General features: G+C 43.3%; 2 protein-coding genes across 19 annotated transcripts in view; one reads left to right on the top strand and one right to left on the bottom strand.

Moving 5' to 3' along the window:
• The window catches only part of LOC133124318 (mucin-2-like), a 135,353-nt gene extending 124,189 nt beyond the window's left edge, over positions 1 to 11,164 (top strand). For 13 of the 16 annotated variants that reach the window (XM_061235473.1, XM_061235464.1, XM_061235481.1 and 10 more), the window contains 10 exons: positions 582 to 635; positions 4,236 to 4,385; positions 6,356 to 6,427; positions 6,871 to 6,889; positions 7,052 to 7,080; positions 8,497 to 8,540; positions 8,828 to 8,893; positions 9,549 to 9,615; positions 10,272 to 10,312; positions 10,630 to 11,164. In XM_061235473.1, the coding sequence (XP_061091457.1) occupies positions 582 to 635; positions 4,236 to 4,385; positions 6,356 to 6,427; positions 6,871 to 6,889; positions 7,052 to 7,080; positions 8,497 to 8,540; positions 8,828 to 8,893; positions 9,549 to 9,615; positions 10,272 to 10,312; positions 10,630 to 10,704 (617 nt within the window). In that variant the 3' untranslated portion in view covers positions 10,705 to 11,164. Of the gene's footprint in view, positions 1 to 581; positions 636 to 4,235; positions 4,386 to 6,355; positions 6,428 to 6,870; positions 6,890 to 7,051; positions 7,081 to 8,496; positions 8,541 to 8,811; positions 8,894 to 9,548; positions 9,616 to 10,271; positions 10,313 to 10,629 lie in introns of those variants that run through there. The other 3 variants (XM_061235430.1, XM_061235440.1, XR_009708312.1) reach the window with 3 other exon arrangements.
• Positions 11,165 to 14,371: 3,207 nt separating this feature from the next.
• On the bottom strand, positions 14,372 to 22,123 carry u2af2a (U2 small nuclear RNA auxiliary factor 2a). 3 transcript variants are annotated; one of them, XM_061263390.1, is made up of 12 exons: positions 21,535 to 22,123; positions 19,418 to 19,550; positions 18,542 to 18,580; positions 17,722 to 17,825; positions 17,416 to 17,567; positions 17,037 to 17,153; positions 16,691 to 16,829; positions 16,498 to 16,577; positions 16,222 to 16,344; positions 15,876 to 15,962; positions 15,299 to 15,550; positions 14,372 to 14,515 (listed from the first exon to the last, which is right to left on the bottom strand). In XM_061263390.1, the coding sequence occupies exons 1-12, from the start codon at positions 21,581 to 21,583 to the stop codon at positions 14,381 to 14,383; spliced, it is 1,410 nt and encodes a 469-aa protein (XP_061119374.1). In that variant the 5' UTR covers positions 21,584 to 22,123; the 3' UTR covers positions 14,372 to 14,380. The 3 variants fall into 3 exon arrangements, with proteins under 3 accessions (XP_061119374.1, XP_061119363.1, XP_061119368.1); XM_061263379.1 differs by having other exon boundaries at positions 17,722 to 17,930; XM_061263384.1 differs by having other exon boundaries at positions 17,722 to 17,828; positions 21,535 to 22,122.
• Between the last annotated feature and the right edge of the window lie 963 nt (positions 22,124 to 23,086).

Raw genomic sequence — 23,086 nt, forward strand, 5'->3', positions numbered from 1 at the left:
ACTTTCTGTCAATACTGAAGAACAGGAGGATTTGCACTGCTCTGATTAGGTTTTTCAGTTAACCGTCCATCATGTGCATTTCTGTTCCCTGCTGTGGGTGGTGCTCCCTGGTCTCACCCTCCAGGCAGGTCGCACTGGAGCTACGTCTCCCTGCAGCCTGGGGCTGACCCCACCCTCCTGGCTCCTTGTGAGCATGTCCAGGGTCCTCTGCGAGAATGCAGGGCGGCCTGTAGCGTAGTGGTTAAGGTGGATGACTGGGACACGCAAGGTTGGAGGTTCTAATCCCTGTATAGCCACAATAAGATCTGCATAGTTGTTGGGCCCTTGAGCAAGGCCCTTAACCCTGCATTGCTCCAGGGAAGGATTGTCTCCTGCTTTGTCTAATCAACTGTTCGTCGCTCTGGATAAGAGCGTCTGCCGAATGTCAATAATCTAATGTAATGATATCGAAGGTGTGTACAGTATTATATAAGTAGGATGAAAGTGCATGCCCATTGTAACTGTGTGACATTTATGTGTATAATCCTTGAGGTTTGCAGTTACAGTACAGAGTTCATCGCTTCATGATTCTGTGTCCCCAGCCTTAGCTGCAAGTTCCACCCTGACTGCCGGCTCTGCAACCACTCCCCTGTCAGGTGTGTTGTGCTTTGGTTTCCTTTGTTGATTTCCATTGTTTACTTCTCAACTTTATTTTATGAAAATTTGTTCAAACTGCATATTGATCTTCATATTTTACCGACATTAGCTCAGGAGGTAAGAGCAGTCATCTGGCAGCCGGAGGGTTGCTGCTTCAATCTTCCATGGGTGTGTCGAAGTGTCCCTGAGCAAGTCACCTAACCCCCAATTGCTCCTGACGAGCTGGTTGGTGCCTTGCTTGGCAGCCAATTGCCGTTGGCATAAGAGTGTGTGTGCTAATGGGTGAATGAGAAGCATCAATTGTACAGCGCTTTGGATAAATGCGCTATATAAAATGGCAACCATTTACCATTTACCGATACACAACATGTAATTTTTTAATTGAGCAATATACAGTGCAGTCTGTAAGTAGTTAGAGAGTGACATAATTTGTGTTGTTTCAGCTCTTTACTCTAGCACATTGGATTTAAAATTAAACAATGAGTATGGGGGTAAAGTGTAGACTGCCAGCTTTAATTTAAGGGTATTTGCACCCATATCCAGTGATCCATTTAATACACACAGGGGGAGGTGCCAAGCGGCCTGTGGAGGCTGAACGAAGAGGTCTGGCAGGGGTGTAGGGTCTAATGATTTTTTCTAGGTAAGCTGGGGAAGACCCCTTAACTGCTAAGAAGGCTAGCACCAACGTTTTGAATTTGATGTGAGCCATGACAGGCAGCCAGTGGAGGGAAGTAAGCAGGGGGGTGACGTGTGAGTATTTGGGAAGGTTGAAGACCAGACGAGCTGCTGCATTCTGGATAAGTTGGAGGGGTCTGATGGCGGACACTGGGAGGCCAGCCAAGAAGGGAATTGCAGTAGTCCAGGCGGGACAGAACCATCGCTTGGACCAGGAGCTGGGTCGAGTAGGGGGTGAGAAAGGGGTGGATTCTCCGTATGTTGTATAGGAAGAACCTGCATGACCGGGTCACCGCCGCAATGTTCTCGGAAAGGGACAGTCTGCTGTCCATCACCACGCCGAGGTTCCTTGCACTGGGGGATGGCATGAGTGTGGTATCCCAGAGGGAAATGGAGAGATCCAGATGGGGAGAGGTATTTGCAGGGATGAATATCATTTCAGTCTTACCTGGGTTGAGCTTTAGATGGTGGTTGTCCATCCAGCTCTGGATGTCACTCAGGCAAGCAGAGATACAGGCTGAAACCTGTGTATCAGATGGTGGGAACGAGAAGAAGAGTTGGGTGTCGTCCGCATAGCAGCGGTAGGATAGCCCATGTGCAGTGATCACAGGGCCAAGGGAAGAAGTGTAAAGAGAAAAAAGAAGCGGGCCTAGGACTGAGCCCTGGGGAACTCCTGTGGCAAGGGGCCGAGGTGTCCATACCGTACCAGCCCAGGCAACCTGGAAGGAGCGACCAGAGAGGTAGGACTCAATCCAGTCCAGGGCTGTGCCACAGATGCCCGTTGCTGACAGGGCAGACAGGAGGATGGAGTGATCCACAGTGTCGAAGGCAGCAGAGAGATCTAGAAGAATGAGGACAGAGGAGAGGGAGGCTGCTCGTGCGGCATGGAACGACTCACTGATGGAGAGGAGCGCGGTCTCTGTCGAGTGGCCCGATCTGAAGCCAGACTGATGGGGGTCTAGCAGGTTGTTGTTAAAAAAGAAAGAAGAAAGTTGAGTAGAAGCGGCTCGTTCTATGGTTTTAGAAAGAAAAGGCAGAAGAGATACCTTCTCTTAGTAGGTAGTTCTGGATGATGGAAGGATCCAGAGTAGGCTTTTTTAGCAGCGAGAATGTCAGGTGTGATAGTCTGGAGAAGAGAAGAGGGGATAGGGTCAAGGGCACAAGGTTGTCGGGCGGTGGGAGAGCAGGAGTTGAGAAACATCAAAGTCTGTAAGGGGGGAGAAAGTGGAAAAGGAAGGGATGGGCCTAGAGGGGGGGAAGGGCACAGTAAGGGGGGCGGTGATTGTAAAGGATCTGCGGATGACTGTGACCTTCTCATCGAAAAAATCATCAGCAGCGAAGGAGGACTGAGGTGGAGGAGACGGTGCGTTGAGGAGAGAGGAGAAAGTGGAGAACAGTTTCCGGGGGTTAGAAGTGGAGTTCTGAATTTGTGTTTGATAGTATTTTGCTTTGGCGGCAGTGACAGCGGAAGCGAATGCCGCCAGGAGAGACTGGTAAATTGTGAGGTCTGAAGGGTCTCTGGATTTTCCCCACTTCCTCTCCGCTGCGCGGAGGCTGGTCCTGGAGGTACGGAGGGTGTCAGATATCATATCCAAGGACTGGGGGGGGATGTGCGAGGCGGCTTTGAGACAGGGGGACAGAGAGAGTCAAAGGCGGAGGAGAGAGATGAAAGGAGGGTGGCAGATGCAGAGTCAGTGGGGAGTTTGGAGAAGGATTCGAGAGGGGGGAGTGAGGTGGTGACAGTGGTGGCGAAGGAAGAGGGTGAGAGGGAGTGGAGGTTACGGCGGGCTGAGGAAGTGTGGGTGGGAGGAGGGGGAGGAGGATGGGGAGGAAGAGGGAGGGAGAATGAGATGAAGTGGTGATCAGATGTATGCAGAGGGGTAACCGTGAAATCGGAGCATGAGCAGTTCCTCACAAAGACAAGGTCTAGGACATTGCCCGCCTTGTTGGTTGGAGGAGAGTGTTGCAGGGAGAGGCCGAAGGAGTGGAGTAGCGGTAGGAAGGCAGTAGCCCGGGAGGCTTCAAGGTGGATGTTGAAGTCTCCAAGGAGAACCAGTGGGGTGCCATCCTCAGGGAAGGAGCTGAGAAGGGTGTCTAGCTCATCAAGGAAGTTTCCCAGGGGCCCTGGAGGACGATAGATAAATATTTACCTTTACAATTGAAGAAAGTATTCTTTGGTCATCCACTACAGTGGTCTACCAGATTGAGTGCTATTACTGAGCTCACCAGTGCATTGTTGCTTAAAGGCCTACATGCATCAGCGCTCTCTTGTATCTAAAACGCCCACAAAACGTTTGCAAAGAGCAGTGACGTAGGTTTCCGAACCCTGTCACTGGAGCCCAGTTCCTCATGTTGAGAGACAATAGCAACATATTCAAATTCAAATTCCGCATCTAAAATTAAATCTTGTTATGTTTCTTGTGTATGAACTAAAACTAACAAAAAAACACTTTTGGTTTCCTAGAATTGGGAGGTCTATATATAAATGGGTTTGCAATTCCTACATGGTTTACCTGATATGGATGTAAATGCCCACAGATTAAGTTGACAGTCTGCACTCTAACCTTACATTCATTGCAGCAGAGCTACAGTAAATAGGGATTCTGACATTTTTAAGCACCGATGGAGTCTCAGGAGATTTTGTACTGACATTATTTAAACAGGACTTTTTGCTAAAGGTACTTAGCATTCAAAGATCATTCATGATTTCAGAGAAGGCCTTTTCTAACTTCAGGCAATGGTGATAATAGAATGTGGAAATGCAATAACTTGACAGATGATAATATTGTGTCCCAATTATAGTTACTGATTGAGCTTCAAAGCATTCAAAGACCATTCATGCACTGTAGTAGGGAGACCAATACATACAGCAACGTAGTCCACTTCATTTTATTTTAATGATATTATAAACACTTTCTCTGCAGATGGGAAAGTAACCCCCACCACAGAACTACGTACGAAACCGCCCACAGAACCACGTACGGAACCGCACACAGAACCACGTACGGAACTGGCCACAGGATCCCGTACGGAACTGCCCACAGAACCACGTACCGAAGCGCCCGCAGAACCACGTAAGGAACCACCAGCAGAACCACATACAGAGCTGCATACAGAAAGGCGCATAGAACAACTTACACAATCGGCCACAGAACCGTCTATGGAACTGCTCATAGAATTACTTACGATGCTCACCGAGGACCGAGATTCCGGTCCCGGTCCTGCCAAAAGCCATGTTTGGATGGCTCTCGTGGAGCAGCGTAATTGGCTCGCTGCTCCAGAGGGAGGGACTTGGCCGGGTTAGCGGATTGCCACACACAACAGCACCCCGGGCGCCTCAGAATCATGGGCACGAACATGAGACGAGACAGCTTGAAGAAGGCATGTTGTTCTCAGATCGCCAGATCCCTTTGGGCCGCTGAGGGACAGGGTGTGGGCGGTGTATCCCCAGCTAAGACTAATTGGATTCGATAGGGTACAAAAGGGAAAAATCTGAAATAAATTTAAAAAAATATATATATTACTTACAGTAACACCCACAGAACCACATACTGAACCGCCCCCACAGAACCACGTATGGAACCGCCCATAGAACGGCTTACAATACCAATCATAGAACCGTGTATGGAACCGCCCGTAGAACGGCTTACAGTACCACTCACAGAACCGCATATGGAACCGCCGGTAGAACGGCTTACAGTACCACTCACAAAACCGCGTATGGAACCGCCCGTAGAACGGCTTACAGTACCACTCACAGAACTGTGTACATTATCAAAAGTTATCAAACACCCATACCACACCTGTAAAAATAGTAATTCCCTTTTATATTAATAAATGGTTGCATCACCTTTATCAGCAATAACTGCAGCCAAACGCTTTCTCTAATCTTTTATCAGTCTTTCACGTCACTTTGGAGGGATTTTAGCCTACCTTTCTTTTTCACAACTGCTTTAATTCATCTTAGGTGTGGTATATGATCAAAGGAAAAAAAAAGTTATTTAAATATATTAGTCTGGAAAGGGTCACAAAGCCTTGTGTGATGATGACAGAATGCTTTGCTGGCAAAAAATAATAATAATGTTTTTTTTTTAAATTGCTTTGTGTTTACTCAAGTTCCCTTTGTCTTATAACATATTTACTTGTTTACAGCACTGTGCACTGCTTTACTTAACTAAGTACTGTTATAATAGCTTAGGCTATTGCTCAAGTCACCACCCTCTGTAATTTACTGTACAGTTTTAGCCTCATCCCTTTATTAATGGCGGAAATTCAAAGGCATTGTAGTCTTTAGGTAAGACCATTCTTCATCAACAAATGAAATCATACTAATGTATTTAAACCTGATCTGGATTCTGCTGATTATTAGTCAAATACTTCTTGAACACCAACAATATACACTCGGTGAGGACTTAATTAGGTATTTATTTGACTTATTTTGGACTTCGACTGCTGTAGCCTATCCGCTTAGAGTTACGATGCGTTGTGTGTTCAGAGATGCACTTCTGCATACCACTGTTAATGTGTGTTTATTTGCGTTACTGTCACCTTCCTGTCAGCTTTGCCTCGCCTAGCTTTGCCTCTGACCTCTCTCATTAACAAGCCGTTTCTGCCAGCAGAACTGCTGCTCACAACACTTTTTTAGTTTTTTTGCACCAAACTTTGCAAACTCTAGACAATAGTGTGATCAGCAGTTTCTGAGATACTCAAACCACCCTGTCTGCAACCAACAATCATTCCACGGTCAAAGATCACTTACATAAAATTTTTTCCCATTCTGATGGTTCAGCTCCTCACCTGTATCTACATGATTGCATTGCATTGCTGCCACACATTTGGCTGATTATATAATCGCATGAATAAGTAGGTGTAATGAAGTAAAAATGTTCCTAATAAAGTTCTCGGTGAGTCCTTACTTTGATACAGTCTTTTTTATCTACTCAAGCCAGAAAGGCATCATGAGTACTGTGTGTTAACACAAGAAGCCTGCCTAGTCTCCTGTCCCAATCCTATTCTGACTTACATCCTGGTGCTTTAATTCCAGAAGTTTTGCTGCTTGGAATTGGATCTGCAGTGGGTGTGGTTGTGCTGGGAGTAACGGCTATCTGTCTATGCAGTAAGTGCTTCCAATTCAATGAGGCAAATTAGTAAATTGTGGGAAATTAATAATATGCTGACATACTATCTCTCAAGACAATAGTATCTGCCAGGCAAATGTAATGTAATGTCATATCATAGTTTCAGTAAGTGAAAGAAGGACAAAAGAGGGTGAGAGAATAATTTGGAATATGCAGTGTCTTAACCTCCTACATCCTCAAATGAGGACATTGCATTTTTGTAATTTTGTAAATTAACATAAGGGACATTCAATTACATTTTAAAATAATATATATTTTTAAAATGTTTTCACTTCCAAGACACTTTTTATACAAATGTAAAATACATTTTTTTTCCTGTGTCTCAAGAGGATAAGCAAAAATATGTTTTTAGTAAACCAAGTATGATTCAAGTATGATACAATGAAATTGCATTGCAAGTCATGTTTATTTAATTTCTTAGAGAAACTGAAATTGAAAAGGTGAGTTTCTTATCTTATATTATATTATATTATATTATATTATATTATATTATATTATATTAACTTTTAATAATGCACCTTCTGTTCACCATGTTCTACTTCATTGAGTTTTCTTGATTCCCGTCAAACTGTAACATGCTTTTATAATGCTTTTCTCAACAGACAGACTGAACCCATAAACAACAGTTTGTGTAAGTAGTAAACATCTATGATCATAACATCATGAATACAGTGTAAAGTATCAGCAACTAACCCTCAGTGTATGTATATTGTGCAGAAGGGGAAGGTTTTGTGTGTTGTGCAACAGAGCACAGTTACATAGTATTATCAGACTTCTGATCCGCAGAAACATATTAAGCTGTAAATCATTAAGCAGCTATCCAGCTAATAACAAATGTTTCATTGGGGAACATTGGTTGTGAGATAGCATTATGATAAGAGGTTGCAAACTCGATTCCCTGGTGGGGCACTACCATTATACCCTTCAGTAAAATGCTTAATCTGAAGTGCTTCAGTAAATATTCAGCATTAGAAATTTAAGTAAAAAAAGACATTAAGCTGTATACGCCATTTTGGATAAGATTGTCTGAAAAATGCTTTCACAGACACAGATTAAGCTTAGTCCTGACCTAAATAGATTTTTGTATGGAAAATCTCCATTCAAAGTGTCATTTAGTCTACGACTTGGTTTAATCGGTGTCCGTGAAACTGGCCATAAATGTAATGCCAACTTCAGTAACAACACTGAAAAATATTCTCAGCCTGCTTCTCAATGTTCCTTGCATTTTAGATGTGATAAAGTTAAAAAGACAACATAGCAACTCTATGTGCTGGGAATGGTTAGCATAATTTTCATTAGGTCTGGGAATTACCATAGAGTTAGCTAAGTATAGTGGTATATTGTTATGGTAGCACCTTATATTATACTGTTCAGTTATATTTGAAGGATACAAGTGTGGATACTTTGTACAAAGGGGTAAGATCAATATATACAATAAACTTCTTCATTGACATTGCCCAGATTGGAAAGTAAACACTTCACTATATATACATATATTCAGAAAGGAGATCACAATACCCACCATTATTTACAAAGGACATGGCTGCAATTTTCGAATAGAACAATGTGAAGACTAAAATCTTGCAGTACATTGAATGATCTACAGCACTGCACTTCAAAGCAGGGTCCCACACAGCCAGTAACTATGAAAGAAAGCACATAGACTGCCTTCGCAGAGTCCCTTGCTTTTACAGCATATGGCCTTTACTGTGTCTCGGTAAAATGGATGGCACAGCTAGATGCAGTGCATATTGTCATGCTCATGGCCTGTATTATTTTTCAAAAACATTTTCTTTCTGATGTCATTTCTCTCTCTGGAAGCACGTTTCAGTTGAATCTGAATCATTTCGTCTCCACAGCGAACAGTGTCACAGTCACTGTGCACACTATGCATATGTAATAGTTTTTCTGAATAAACAGTACAGGTAGTAATATGGTACTTTACGGTGTTCCTGATCACCAATCATTTCCCACAGTTCCATCGCACATGGAGAACACCTGGCTTATTTAACCCAGTTTAAAGTACTGCGCTGTGTTTATATTGCAGATGCATCCGTGACAATGGAAAATATTTTGAGTGCAAGTGACACAGTAAGTACGAAATATTACAGCCATGATACTGCATACATGTTCATGATGGTCATTACAGATACATTATTTAATGAGCTAAAGAAAGGAATCACACGAGGTCCAGATGATGTGTTCTCAAAATTAAATGTTTAATATTGTTTTGCAGCAGGAAGTTTTACTCTACTTTAAAGTTCACAAACCATGACTTCATCTTTATATTGGGGAAGTGTAGAAAGTGTGGTAAAACATTTCTGTTGATGTTCAAAGCTGTTCATATTTTCTGCATGACAAGCTTTCTCCCTGAACAGTGTGGCACAGATAGGATCTACGACGAGATAAATGATGTGCCCTCCTCTTTTAAATCACCTCCTGTGGTGAGTTGGTCGCTAATATAATTAGGACAATCAGAAGACTTAAGTTGCCATAGGACTGAAAACCTGCATCTGTTAACATTCAAAAATAGGCACACTCCAGGGAGATTCCCAAGGTCCAGTTAGAATGCCAGATCTCTTAATTGGTTACATCTGACATGGGTGTTGACATGGGTTACCATGCTCAACCAAAAAAGAATATAAACTTGGTTCCTTTGTACATGCCAAATTATTTTTTTCTCCACACCTGTCACAGGTTCTTTTGTGTAAGTGGCCAAAGCAGCAATACAGTGTGAATTGCAGAGGTAGAAAATCCAGAAGCCAGAAATTAAAAGTCCTGCCACGTGTTTTTTCCACCCATAAACCCAGCTCATTTCAGTAATTAGCACTGCCTCCGGGCTGAGGAATTGTGCTAATGAGCAAATCCAGGTGACTGGAACAAAATACTGGGGTGGATTTTTACTTCTGAACCTGTATTTTCCACCGCTGGTACATTGTAGATTTAAGGCTTGTTGTGTTTAGCATATTCTTTTTATGGTTATTTTCTTTTGTTGCTTTTTTGTGTAAGCCCTTAGGATTGTGTAACTTTGTGCCACGACAAAAGCATCCACATGTGTTTCTAAATGCAATTCCTTCGCTGCTTTCACTTTCATTTCAGCCCAGTCAAAATGACACCTACTCCATGATCACAGCGGTCCCAGCCTGGTCAAAGCCGCCCGTCTATGGTGGGTTTGCGAAAGACAAACAGTATGATATCCCTATGTATCATGTTAAATACAAAAAATGTGTCTTGAAATCTCCAAATGAATAACAAATCACATATTATTGAAGCAATAAAATTTATATAGAAAGGACTAAATTGAAATGGACCAATATTGGAAAGAATACCACCATCATGTAGTTGACACATATAAGATGGGCACACTGTACTTCCAAATGAAATGTCCTGCAGATGCCAGCACCAAACAAGTCACTGATGAGAATCAAATGAAAAGTAACTTAAAAACAGACTGTACAACATGGTGGATATATTGTCATATTTCAGTTCTGGTTTTCACATTTTGCTATCAAATCTACTATCTAGAAATGATACCCTAATATAAGATTTTTTTTACAGTTTTTACTGTAAATTACCAATTTTCTAAATGTACATAGTATTTAATCAAAAATAACCCACTTCACCTAGTTGTGCATGCTATTCCTAAACTGACAGCTACTGCATTGGTGATTGCCAAAAAAATAATGAATCTGCTTTAACATTTTATAAATTTGCATTTTATTTTTGATTATTTTAAGTATTGAGCACTACTGTTCAAAAGGCAGCTAAGTGTACGGATCACACACACAAAACGTAATATATTGTAAAATGTGATGCTTTCAGATTCCGTGGCTACAGTTGTAAATAAGGCTGCAAATGACACAGTAAGTAATGGTGCAACAAGGCTACTAATCATTTTCATGAAAACACAGAGGCAACCTACATGCAAGTATTGGGACAGTGACACATTTTTTATTGGTCTGGCTCTGTACTCCAGCACATTGGATTTTTACATTAATGCCATTTTTTTCTTTTCTCTTTTTGATCGAATACAAGTGCAGACTGCCATCTACTCAGAGTGCAGGAATTACAACCCAATACTTCTGCATTTAACTACATAAGCAGTTCATCAGCCCACAGGTGTGTGTGAGAGTGCGAGTGTGTGTAACGGCGACGCTTTATTCTAACTTCTCTGATGCAGCCCAGGAGCAGTTCCGCAGAGCCCACCACAGAGGCCCCTGACACCACCACTTACAGCAGCCTGCAGATGCACTGAGACCGCTGCACGCCCACATACCCCTCTGGCCTCACGAGGCATGTGAAAATGTGCTGCACTTTGTTCAATAACCACAGAAAGAGCGTGAAGACAACTATAGGAGCGTACTCATGTACTCATGTCATTCATTTATTAAATAATGAAGTGTAAAGGGATAGTTTTCAAGTAACTCCAAAGCAGCTTGTACACCAAATCCATGTTTCCAGGGGCTGTAAATTAAACCAAATTACATATTTAGAAAAAATGAAATACATTTCATCATATCTGGTAGTTATTCCTTTAAGTGCTATGATCTCAGGATGTACCAAAAGACAGAATATACATTCACAACTTGAATGTAATTTTTTTTTTAAGAATCACATTCATTATTATGAATACATATGTACAGCCTCTGGAGGCAGAGAACTGGTATATAAGCTGCTTTAGAATTACCAGGTGATTGTGCCCCATGACCACAAACCCCAACGGACACAAAAAACCGTCTGGGCCAATCAAAATGAAACAAAAGCAAAATACCAAGAACTCAGGAAGAGAACTATCCCTTTAGCATTATCTTTATTACAATCACGTGTATTTGTGCTTCCCTCGTCAACCAGTGGGTGGCAGTGACAGCTCAAGTCAAACAAAAGCAGAGTAATCGTTCCAGTGTATCTAGGGGTAGATGGATTGTTGATATTTTAATATATTTTTCTGTATTTAGAAAGTAAAGTAGCCTTTTTTTGTTTGCTTTATATGGCTTGTGCAAGTAGTTAAATGGGAGAGCAAGGATTTTGGTTGAAATGGCACTTTTACCCCTTTACCTGAAGTTCAATTTAATCACAATAACAGGGCACAAAATGTCTTTACTTGCCGTTTTTGTATTAAAATGTATTAGCAAAAATACATTCTATAATGACGCAAGCTGTCCTTCGTAAGCAAATTCGGTTACAAAACTGTGAATGGGGGTTAATTTTGGAAGTATAAAAAAAAATGAACAATGTTCGTCGTTCATTTTTCCTCAAATAAACGTGTTGATTCAAGGTACGCTCCAAACCATTAAGTGTTTAGCGACCAGCTACAATACAATCAAAATCAACAAGCATGCTTATCTCAATTACGTTGCTGAGCATGGTTTTCCATATCTAGCAATGGACGGTTTAGTATAACACAACTGTGATTCTCTCAAGTTTTAAACCCATTCACCTGATCAGCGGCATATTGGCTGTTCGTAAGAATTTGAAACATCGGATGGGCTGATGAAAATGTGGATGAGCTCATAAGCCTTGTAGAAAAGTTGTAATTTCAGTCTCTTTATTTGTATTTTTTATTACAATATTCCAATGTTGCACACATCTCTACGTATCAAACGTGTTTGCAAACACTTTTGTGTAGAAAAAAGTATCCGTAGGGAGATTTAAAAGTTACAATTAAACACTCAAACTCCACCTGAGAAACAAACACATGCTCCCAGAGAAATGGTAGCGAATCAGTTCTAACCCTACAGAAGACAGGAAAAAAGCAACACAGAAGTATTATACACCAAAGTCCATTTTTAGAAGTCTTAAAAGTTCACCAAAAAAAAAAAAAAAAAAAACACTTCTAAAAAATTAAATGCTTACGACATCAAAACTTGTTACAGGTAACTAATGAAAGACGGTGTACAACCAACAGTTAAGATTGTATACTGAGAATAGTATATGTTCTACATCCAATGACATTGGACTGTCCATCCTAAGTCAGTGTGTGCATTCTTTTACAGCTTCCTGTCAAAGGAAAGCCAGTGTACATGCCCTCCATTCAGATCAGACACTGTAAATAAAACTCCAGGCTTTCTCCCACTCCAAACTAGTCCAGGTTGAGTTCTCTTTATTTCCTTTCATTCATTTGTGTGATCACATCGCAAAAAAACATTAAAATAAAAACAAGAAAAGACGGGGGAGGGGAGACACTGAATGTGTGCGTGTGGTACGATCGCTCTCCAGGAAGGAAAAAAATAAAATAAAAATTAATGATATAGCGCATGGTCCTTTTAAAGTTAAAGATAAAATAAAGACATCTGTGGGGGCAGGGGGCGAGTGCATGCATCAGAACTTGAAAACCAGAAGCCCAACATATGATATTAAGCCTAATTTTCTCTCACTTAGCCAAGATTAAAATTTGTCAAACAGCTATAACAAGTAGCTGTGCTGGGCAGCGTGCTAGCCCCTAGTCTGCTGTCTGTCCGATAGAATCATCCTTTCTGCTAACGGTCCCAGCTGAGCGTTATAGCTGCAGTCACTCAGCTATTTCACAACAAAGCAAACGCAGCTGTTTATCTGCATTATACAGTACTGTGCAACACGAAAAATGTTCTTATTGGTCATTAGCATGGAATTGTTACTTGAATTCATCCCAAAGGGGCAAAACTAAATAAAATAAAATAAAATAAAATAAAATAAAATTTCAAACTATAGGTTTGAAGGTTCCAAGCAAATAATGATAAATGCTTAAAATGAACAGCAACTGTAACTGACGTTGACAAATTCATAGCCATTTAAAAGTGAACAAGTAGAGAAACAAATGCATTCATACATGACAACAGATACTTTGAATTGGTCTTGCCAACTTGTTCTACTCTACTATAAAACTAAACGGTTCAAAGGCTTTGGCATAAATCTTGTACAAGGCAGACATTTCTTGGACTTAAAAGGAAAGACTGATGGTGGTTTTAAGTGTGCCGTTGATTGCTGGGTGTTAGGTGTTTTTTCAGGTTGGTTAAAAAGTTGGAAACGTACCGATACAGAACAATACGATCATCTCAAAATCAAACTTTTTAATAAGTTTTATTATGAAAACAAGGTTGAGTCCCTACTACGCATACAGAAACAAACTAGGCTCTATATCAAAAAGGTACTTCAGTACGCCGCAGTGCTGGTCAGATCCCACATTGCATGGTATTAGTTTGTCCATTTTTTTCTGGGTATCAAAAACAGCAGCTGATGACCTTTAACTGAAAGATGAAAACTATGGAAATTACAGCTTTTTAGTAAATACAAATTTGAATGTGGGAAAGTCAAAATGACAGACAGTGCTAAAGACACTGCTAGTGACAACAGTGAGGGAGAGAGCGATTGAGAGGGGCTGTTGAGATGGAGAAGGAGATGTAAAAAGCCTGATATTCTTTTTCCATCACCTCAACCTGCTTGTTTTAGGATATAAAGCACTTCCCATCTACACCTTCCCCAACTCTAAATGGGGAATGGGAGAGGGTAAAATAGCCATTCTGCCCGCACGGTCCAAAACAAATTTAGAATTCATTCTCATTAATTACTTTTTTTCCCTCTTTGCTGTGCACACCAGTCCTTCCTTCTCAGCACTGGGTGGAGTGGACAACTCTTTCCCCTCTCTCCAGGTACAATAAAATGGACACCCCCATTTCAATACCATGCTCTAGGAGACCCACCATACCTCCACTATATTCACCCATCACAAGGTACAAAACAACGCCCTGCCCACTGCCATTTATGCCCTCCTTCTCTTAAAACTAACTAAATTCCTGTCTCAATATACATCATTTTAGAGGCCATCTGCCCACACAATCCACCCCCCCCTCACTTTCTCAATACAAAATAATTGCCCCTCCTTGTACATCTTCATTCATTTTCACAAGTCTGCCCTCCCCCCCCCGCCCCGCCCCGCCCATGCCCTCCCTCCATGTCTACCAGAAATCTCGGCGGTGATAGGCATCAGGGTCGCAGTACTTGGTGACCACAACCCTGTTAGCAAACTTCCTGCCCGTCAGCCCCTGCATTGCCTTCTGGGAGTCGAAGACCGACATGAACTCCACAAAGATCTGAGGGAAAGGGAGAGATGGGATAGGGAGGGTGAGACTCAAACCACATTCTCTGTGCCACCCTCATCTATTAGGGAACATAAACCCCATTCTCTGTGCTACCCTCATCTATTAGGAAACATAAACCCCATTCTCTGCTACCCTCATCTATTAGGAAACATAAACCCCATTCTCTGTGCCACCCTCATCTATTAGGGAACATAAACCCCATTCTCTGTGCCACCCTCATCCATTAGGGAACATACACCCCATTCTCTGTGCCACCCTCATCTATTAGGGAACATAAACCCCATTCTCTGTGCTACCCTCATCCCTTAGGGAACATACACCCCATTCTCTGTGCCACCCTCATCTATTAGGGAACATAAACCCCATCCTCTGTGCTACCCTCATTTATTAGGGAACAAACCCCATTCTCTGTGCCACCCTCATCTATTAGGGAACATAACCCCCATTCTCTGTGCTACCCTCATCTATTAGGGAACATAAACCCCATTCTCTGTGCTACCCTCATTTATTAGGGAACATAAACCCCATTCTCTGTGCCACCCTCATCTATTAGGGAACATAAACCCCATTCTCTGTGCTACCCTCACCCATTAGGGAACATAAACCCCATTCTCTGTGCCACCCTCATCTATTAGGGAACATAAACCCCATTCTCTGTGCTACCCTCATTTATTAGGGAACATAAACCCCATTCTCTGTGCCACCCTCATCTATTAGGGAACACAAACCCCATCCCGGCCCATTAGGGTACACAAACGGCCCCCGCCCCCTCACCTTGCCAGTGCCGGGGACCTCCAGGCCGTCGACGGGCCGGGGGATCTCGATGCTCTTCACCTGGCCGTACTTGCTGCACTCGTCGCGCACGTCCTCCACGATCTCCTCGTACTCCTCGTCGTCCAGCAGCTCCTCGGGGGCCACCATGTTCATGAGGCAGAGCACCTCGGTGGGCAGGCCTCCCATCTGCACCATGGAGCTGTTCATCAGCCCCGGCACCTGCAGCGTCACCGGGGTCTGGTTTATGCTCATCTGAACGGGGCGCGGAGAGAGAGAGAGAGAGAGGGCGGGCATTAGAGAAGTCACAGGGTTGGTAACATCCACTGGATGTGGACTATGACTCCCATGGTGCAATGGTATGTTAATTTTGACCTTTTTGTTTAATTCCATCTTCCTCTGCCCATTCAGAGCTTAGCTAGTCAGAATCAGCAGCACACCAGAAGGACACAACGTACTCGAGAAATACACTGTTGATATCACTAGAAATAACTGCACAAAACACCGTTATATGGGCAGAAGTGGTGTGCATAGGACGTTAATTGTTCAGCATGAGTAGAAGCAGGTCAGTGGTCCTCACCAAGGTGGCATTCTTGGATCCCACACTGGCCCGCTGCACCAAGAGCTTCTTATCTCCCAGCTGCATCCCATTCAGCCCAGCGATGGCCTGTGGAGAAAGCCCAGAGCGATACAGCTCAGAAAACAGGACGCACGCGCACGCAGGCACACACTCATTCTTGACAAAAAAAACAATGTCATTTTCCGAAAATAAAAACTAAACTGTCAATCCCCTCAGTAAACTAACCAAAACTAAATTTCTAAACAAATTAGCCAGAAACAAACATGCGCCCGCACACAAACAACACACAAAAAAATTACATTCCATCCGTGGGGGCAGTACAGGGGCGGCACAACAGCACACTTACCTGGTCGTTCACATTGACGTCCACATATTCACAGAAAGCGTAGCCCTTGGACAGGCCCGTGGCGCTGTCTTTCACAAGGTTAAAGGCTTTCAGAGGGCCGAAGGAGGTCAGCAGCTCCTTCACCTGAGAGAAAGAGAGAGAGAGAGAGAGAGAGATGGCTCATTTGACTTCCGAAGCATATAAAGGAGGGAGAGACAGGGGCAAAAACAATAAAGAATTATTATTTCTAATATTATTTCTAAAAGGCCCAGATGCCTGGGTCACTGGGGAACTGACCTGGTCATCGTTGAGGTAATTGGGCAGGCCCCCGATGAAGAGTTTATGGGCAGAGTCGGGCACCACTGTAGACACCACTCCTGCACAGAGAGAGGCAGACACAGAGACTGTGAGTGAGAAGGAGAGGCTTAGCAGACCAGAGCTCACAGTAGCGCTGCATCACCCAGACCGGAGGAGGCGAGCTGCTCTGTACCCGGCACATAGACGCTGGGGTTTTCACTCATGCCAGGCAGGGGCTGGTAGTCATGGGGACGGCGGATCTTCAGGCTCTGGCCCTGGAAGATGATCCCGTCGAAGGCCATGGCCTGGGTGGTCTCATCAACCGAGCGGAACTGCGGAGAGGACAGGCGGAGAGGGTTGGCGCACGGCAGGGACAGAGGAACTAACACCTGGGGCACTGTTCACAAACCCCTCTATGCTCAAGCGCTGGATCTCTTTAGCTTTCGCAGTCATGGACACAGCGCGAGCACTTCCCGGCTCTTGAACACAGAAGGACACAGACAACCTCAGAACAAGAGCGGAGCCCAGATAACGCATACCTCAAGGAAGGCAAAGTTTTTGTCCTGGTTAATCTGCACGGCAAGGATGGGGTTTCCAGGAGCCTGAGTCAGACCGCCCAGGCGCATCTGAGCATTGAAGAAGTCCATCATCGATTCCTGTACAACACAAACGATGTCATCAATAAGCAGAGCTGCACTGCCTTACCTGCCATTACAAAGATCAACCAGCCCATTACCGTGAATCACTATGTGTAGACTACCATCAATCTCAATGACTTTAAATACATTCATCAAGAAATACTCAAACCAGAAAACTGCAATTGCCATAAGACTTCAGTGGTCGCACTGTCAGGCGTCAAGCATCAAGGCGTCCCTGGTCTTTGTAGTCCTAAACCCCCATTGCAGCAGCTCTCCTAACCTCAGTGATGCCAAACGGTATGTTGCCAACGTAGAGCCGTCGGGCTTGCCGGGTCATCTGGCTGCCCACCACAGGCACAGGGGTGGGCGTGACTGCCAGGCCGTCAGGGGTCATGGTGGGCAGCAGCGCAGTGGCTGGAATCTGCCCAGCAGCTGCAGGGCACAAACGAGTTAAGAGATGAAACTAATCTACGGAGGATGCTATTCACAAAAGAGCAGGAAGTTGACAGATCCATGAATGAATTGACTGCTTTTATCGCTCAGCCCACCAGACAGGTTTAAACGTGCTATACGAGGGGGCACTGACCCTGCATGGCCTTGTACTGCATGGGCGTGATGTGCTCGAACCCAGGAGGTGGGACATCCCAGTACTTCCTGACTTTCTTCTTCTTCTCACGGTGCGGAGAGTGGCTGCTGCAAAAGGAGGATGAGGAAGGGGGGGCAACGAGGACAGCAGGAGAGGAAGGGAAAGAACGAACAGAAAGGGGCAGTGCATCACCACCACCAGCATCCAACCTTAAAAAAACAACCAAATTTCAAGACCATGAGCACAAGCCACATTCTAGGTTTTATATGGACAATGACTAAGCAAGACTCAGAAAGGCCAGTAAATTGTGTCAGACAAACGAGTGGAGAAAGATGATCTTGACAGGTAAACGGGCGCAAGCAATTCCAAGCAGCTCTGAACTCTGAACACCATGAACAAAAACACGGAAAGGGTGCGCATTGTAAGGCCACTACCTACGTGTAAACAGCCGGGAGCAACTCAGATAACTGCCAAGTCACTGCTGAAGTGGGACCGAGAGCTAGCCTTCCTGGCCCCATTTTCCTATTCACGTTTAAATGGTTGCTTGTTCGACAAGCCTGTCCACATATAGTGGAAGATTTACTAGTTTCCTGTTTGATGTTGGTGCCGAGTGGGCGCAACTTCTGCGAGGTGGCGTTGAAGGCTGCTTCCAGTCAATTCAAACGGGTATTTGCATACGAACGTTTAACCTAAAGAGGGTCGAGTTTACGTCCCTCGCTCCCAGCTCTGACCTCCCACTGACTGACTGGGGGGGGGGGGGGGGGGTCTGCCAACAAACGATCGTCGAAAAGAAGGGTGATGCTTGTGTCTGCTGCATTACCTCACGGCATTCTCTTGGGGTTGGTTTTGATTCTGTGTGCTGAAATGACAGTTAAACAAGTGTTTGGTGTTTAACATTTTGTACATGACAGCTGTACATTTGGCTAATTATAAACATTTGAAACAGCTGATTTTATTTTTTCCAGACAAATCCTGTTCCACATTAGCAAAAACACTACCATTATTTGCTTAACAGATTGCCTTATCTATGGCAAATGACACAGGTAACAGAAACATTTCCCCACTCAGTACAGGCACATGGCTATGGCTAATCTGACCAATTCTTATACCTGTAATCGTGGAGCTGTAATCTTTGAAAACTTAACTATTTTCTTTGACACTTGCTCAGTTTAGAAACTGATCCTCCAACAAAACCTCAGCTACATGTGCATGCAAAGAATTCTAACAGTGATCGTAGAGACTTTCTATTGAACAGCAATTTCATGTTTTTTTGTAGGCCAAGTGAACACTTAAGTGAAACTTTTGTGAACAGATCACCGAACACCTAAAACACCTGGCAAATTCTCTAGGAAAAACATGAAATCCCTTTCAAACAGGCCTGATCTGCTGGGTATGGTGGTGGGCTGGGATACAAACACCACTGAAAAAATGTGCAACAGAAATACAATCTATGCCAGTTTTTTATTTTGTGTTGTAAATGCATGGCTCCAATTCCGCATCCCCAGGTTAGAAACGTAAATTTAGTCACTCATGTTTCATCTGAGATGCACACGTTGTGAAGTCATGCTCCCCACCAGCGTGTGCATACAAGAGTGTGTGAAGTCGTAGGGATTATAGTGCTATACTGACGTAAAGCTGAGCAACGATTTCAGAACCTTCAAGCAACCAATAAGCAACAATGCAAGCAGGCGACTACCTGCGCCTCTGCCTGCGGTCCTTGCTGTCACTGCGCTGGTCACGGCTCTTCCTCTCACGGCTCCTCCTCTTCCTCTCACGGCTGCGACTGCGGGATGGTGTGCGCCGGCGATGGCGGTTCTCCTTGTCCCGCTCTGAGGGGCCACAGGGGAGGAGGAGCAGGGCACAGGGGAGGAGGAGGAGGAGGAGGAGTAGGGCACAGAAGAGGAGGAGCAGGGCACAGGGGAGGAGGAGGAGCAGGGCACAGGGGAGGAGGAGGAGAAGGGCACAGGGGAGGAGGAAGAGCAGGCCACAGGGGAGGAGGAAGAGCAGGCCACAGGGGAGGAGGAGCAGGGCACAGGGGAGGAGGAGGAGGAGGAGTAGGGCACAGAAGAGGAGGAGGAGCAGGGCACAGGGGAGGAGGAAGAGCAGGGCACAGAAGAGGAGGAAGAGCAGGCCACAGGGGAGGAGGAGCAGGGCACAGAAGAGGAGGAAGAGAAGGCCACAGGGGAGGAAGAGCAGGCCACAGGGGAGGAGGAGCAGGGCACAGAAGAGGAGGAAGAGCAGGGCACAGAAGAGGAGGAAGAGCAGGGCACAGAAGAGGAGGAAGAGCAGGGCACAGAAGAGGAGGAAGAGCAGGGCACAGAAGAGGAGGAAGAGCAGGGCACAGAAGAGGAGGAAGAGCAGGGCACAGAAGAGGAGGAAGAGCAGGCCACAGGGGAGGAGGAACAGGGCACAGAAGAGGAGGATATGGTACTGAGGTTAGAAGTATACAGTAAGGCTACCCATCAATTACTATTGTAATTGATCTAATATAAAGGTTATACTAACATTTTTCTTCTTTTCTCAAAGGAGCACATATGCTATACGTTAAAAGTTTGAGAACACTAATGCACCCTAACTAACTAGTAGATGTGCTCCTCAATTATTTTTCCAGTTAGCATGCACAAATGCTCTTAAAATGGTGTACTGTAGAGGACTGAAGTAGATGGTTTACAAATAATATTCAAACCATGAGGTAATATTTTCAAACCTTTGCATTTAGCAGACACCCTCATCCTCAACTTAAACCTGACATCTCACTTTTAAGCTAGAATCTGCGGCTGAATATGTACTGAAGCAATTTAGGCCAAGCAGCTGGCTCAAGGGTGCATCGAAGCCCCAGCTGGGAACAGAGCCTGTAATATTGGAATTACATGCCTATCCCCTTAACCAATGATACAATGATAATCTGCGATGTGTAGAATAATTGACTCAATACCTTTTTTCTACTGCTTATTCCTGACACCACGGTTGCACTTACACATGGCCGAAAAGTGATGCCAGAGTAGAGAAACGAGACGGCACAGGGAGCTTACTACATCTCAACATTGACTGCATACTAATGTTTCAGGAGACAAAGGTAGTAAAGATTATTCTAAGGTGTTAGGGGACATGCATGAATGCTGCACTACATTCGTCAATCTTACTTCATTTCTTTTCATATACTAAAAATCATAAATTATTAGGGGAACAATCTAATATCATTGCCCCCCATTGTATTCATATTACAAAAATTGTACGTCTATCAAGCACGTGTCGCCTAATAAATTATAATTCGTGTAATATATCGAGGACAGGGCCCCAACTACGACAATGCATACGCTAGCAAGCCAGTAGTGAGCACTTCTGCAAATGGTCCACCGTATGCTATATCACATCACGTCACCAATGATCAGCCAAATTAATCAGGCAAATCACAGCAACTGCATTATTTGTTCTAAGATAAGCGGTTGTGTAATTAAATAGCTAGCTAATGCTAATGATCCAGCTAGCACGCGAATCAAACTTGCCATTCATTAACAATCACGCTTTGGTAATCTCAGCAGAATATAGCAATTTAAAGGTTTTACACAGACTCTCTGAAATTTTGCCCACAACTAACGAGCTCATTTGTATAATTACATACACGCCAGCAAAGTTTGTATGCACTCGTGTGGTGGAGTGTTAAATGCAAGCTAGCAATAGCTACAAGCCTACTGTATGTTAGCATTTCAAGAAATAACGTTAGCTATGAAGCATTTCATTATATTGTCAAAATATAAGCCTAGCTAGTAAAAGGCGCGTGCCTTTTACTACGCCAAGTGAAAAATTGCTCACCTTGTTTGTTTTCGTTCAACTGTTTCTCAAATTCGTCAAAATCCGACATTTTAAGTTTTGTGGTTGAATGGACGGGCGAACTGCTAACGTTAGCCAATAAGCTATGCTAGAAACACGGGGATAACTTTGTCAACGCTTCGTTACGTTAGCCAGTTAGCTAATTACAACGCCACACAAATCGACCTACCACAAAACAAGTGCAAAAGAAAAATAAAATAATTTTAAAAAGATTACACAGGGAAATATATGCAGCAAAAAAACATGTAAAATGTGGTGATTCTTTCGAAATAATGCGTTCTTTTTTGTTTTGGTTACAGCTAGCCAGCTAACATGAGCAAAGCCGCGAGTAGGCCCACGCGGGAGCCACCACTTAGCTGACTACTACGCAATCAGTTGTTTTCCTAGCAAGTTGCACAGCGATTTGCACGTTGTGTATTCTGATGGTATCTCTAGCTTTCAATAACCTATACTTTTATAAGCAATGTAGATTAGAAACAGAGACAGTCTTGCACCCGCTGTTCACGTCTGTCTTGTTGTTCTCGTCTCGTTACCGGAAGTTGAACCTCCATTCGACAAACGGAAATGCACTGCTGAAGGGAAAAGGCGGAAAAAGTGGCAGTGTGGGAAAGTGGACCATAGAGTTCATTAATAACCATTCATAACTGTACCCAGAACAATAATCCACAAGGAAGGAAATAGGCTAAATCAATGTGAGATCTAATACCTTGTTTTAGCTATAACAAATAATTTGTTAGGGGTGATAGATAATTTCAATTATTGCCTCATAAGTCATATTTCTTTTGGTCTAAGACTATCGCATCTTATTTACCTTTGTCACTCCTGCTGTTTTTTACTTTATTTAGAGGAACAAAACCAATCCCAGTTAATTAGAAAGTGTTCTAATGGTAGGTTTAAGCTATGGAATTTGAATCACTTATTGGGATATATAAGGTGAAACGGATGAGGGAATGCCTAGTAAAAACTGTTTTTAGCATACCATACCAAACAAATGCAGTCTTTAAAATGATGGGATGGTGGATTCAAACTTCTGTTAAGATGTGAATTTGTTTTGTCAAAAAATACATTTACTATTATTTCAGTTCTATCAACAAATACCCAACTTTGGTGAAATTATATACCTACAATGTTTCTCCATAGTAATTTAATACTATGGAAAAGCAGGTCTATTACTATAAACATAAATCAATTTTTAAAGCTGACTGCTTTTGCGAAGAACCTGTTAGATACAAAATTGTAATACAATGACTTTAAAATTAAATATACAGCGAAAGATCCACGTAAAGGCTATGGAAATATATGCAAGGCAATTCCTATACCATTATTGAGATTGAAAGTATCTGCCAGTCACCTACTTCTAGACACATTCCGTTACAACAGACACTCATATAACATTTGTTTGTGATTTTGTAAAATAGTTTAACGGGTTTAAACTTACGAAGAAGATGAATACAGAAACAAAGAAATGGTATACAGTGCCATGAAAAGTATTTGCCCCCTTCCTGATTTCCTCTATTATCACATAATTGTCACA

The sequence above is a fragment of the Conger conger genome, chromosome 1, assembly GCF_963514075.1.
Source record: "Conger conger chromosome 1, fConCon1.1, whole genome shotgun sequence".
Lineage (NCBI taxonomy): Eukaryota > Metazoa > Chordata > Actinopteri > Anguilliformes > Congridae > Conger > Conger conger.

Excerpts from the sequence above, each read along its gene's own strand:
- u2af2a (XM_061263379.1), bottom strand. The coding sequence starts at position 21,583 with ATGTCGGATTTTGACGAATTTGAGAAACAGTTGAACGAAAACAAACAA. Across the intron at positions 17,931-18,541 it reads CCCCAAGAGAATGCCGTGAG|GTTGGATGCTGGTGGTGGTG; the intron begins GTAATGCAGCAG and ends TGTTTTTTTAAG. Across the intron at positions 14,516-15,298 it reads AGGTCCCCGGCACTGGCAAG|ATCTTTGTGGAGTTCATGTC; the intron begins GTGAGGGGGCGG and ends CCTTTCCCTCAG.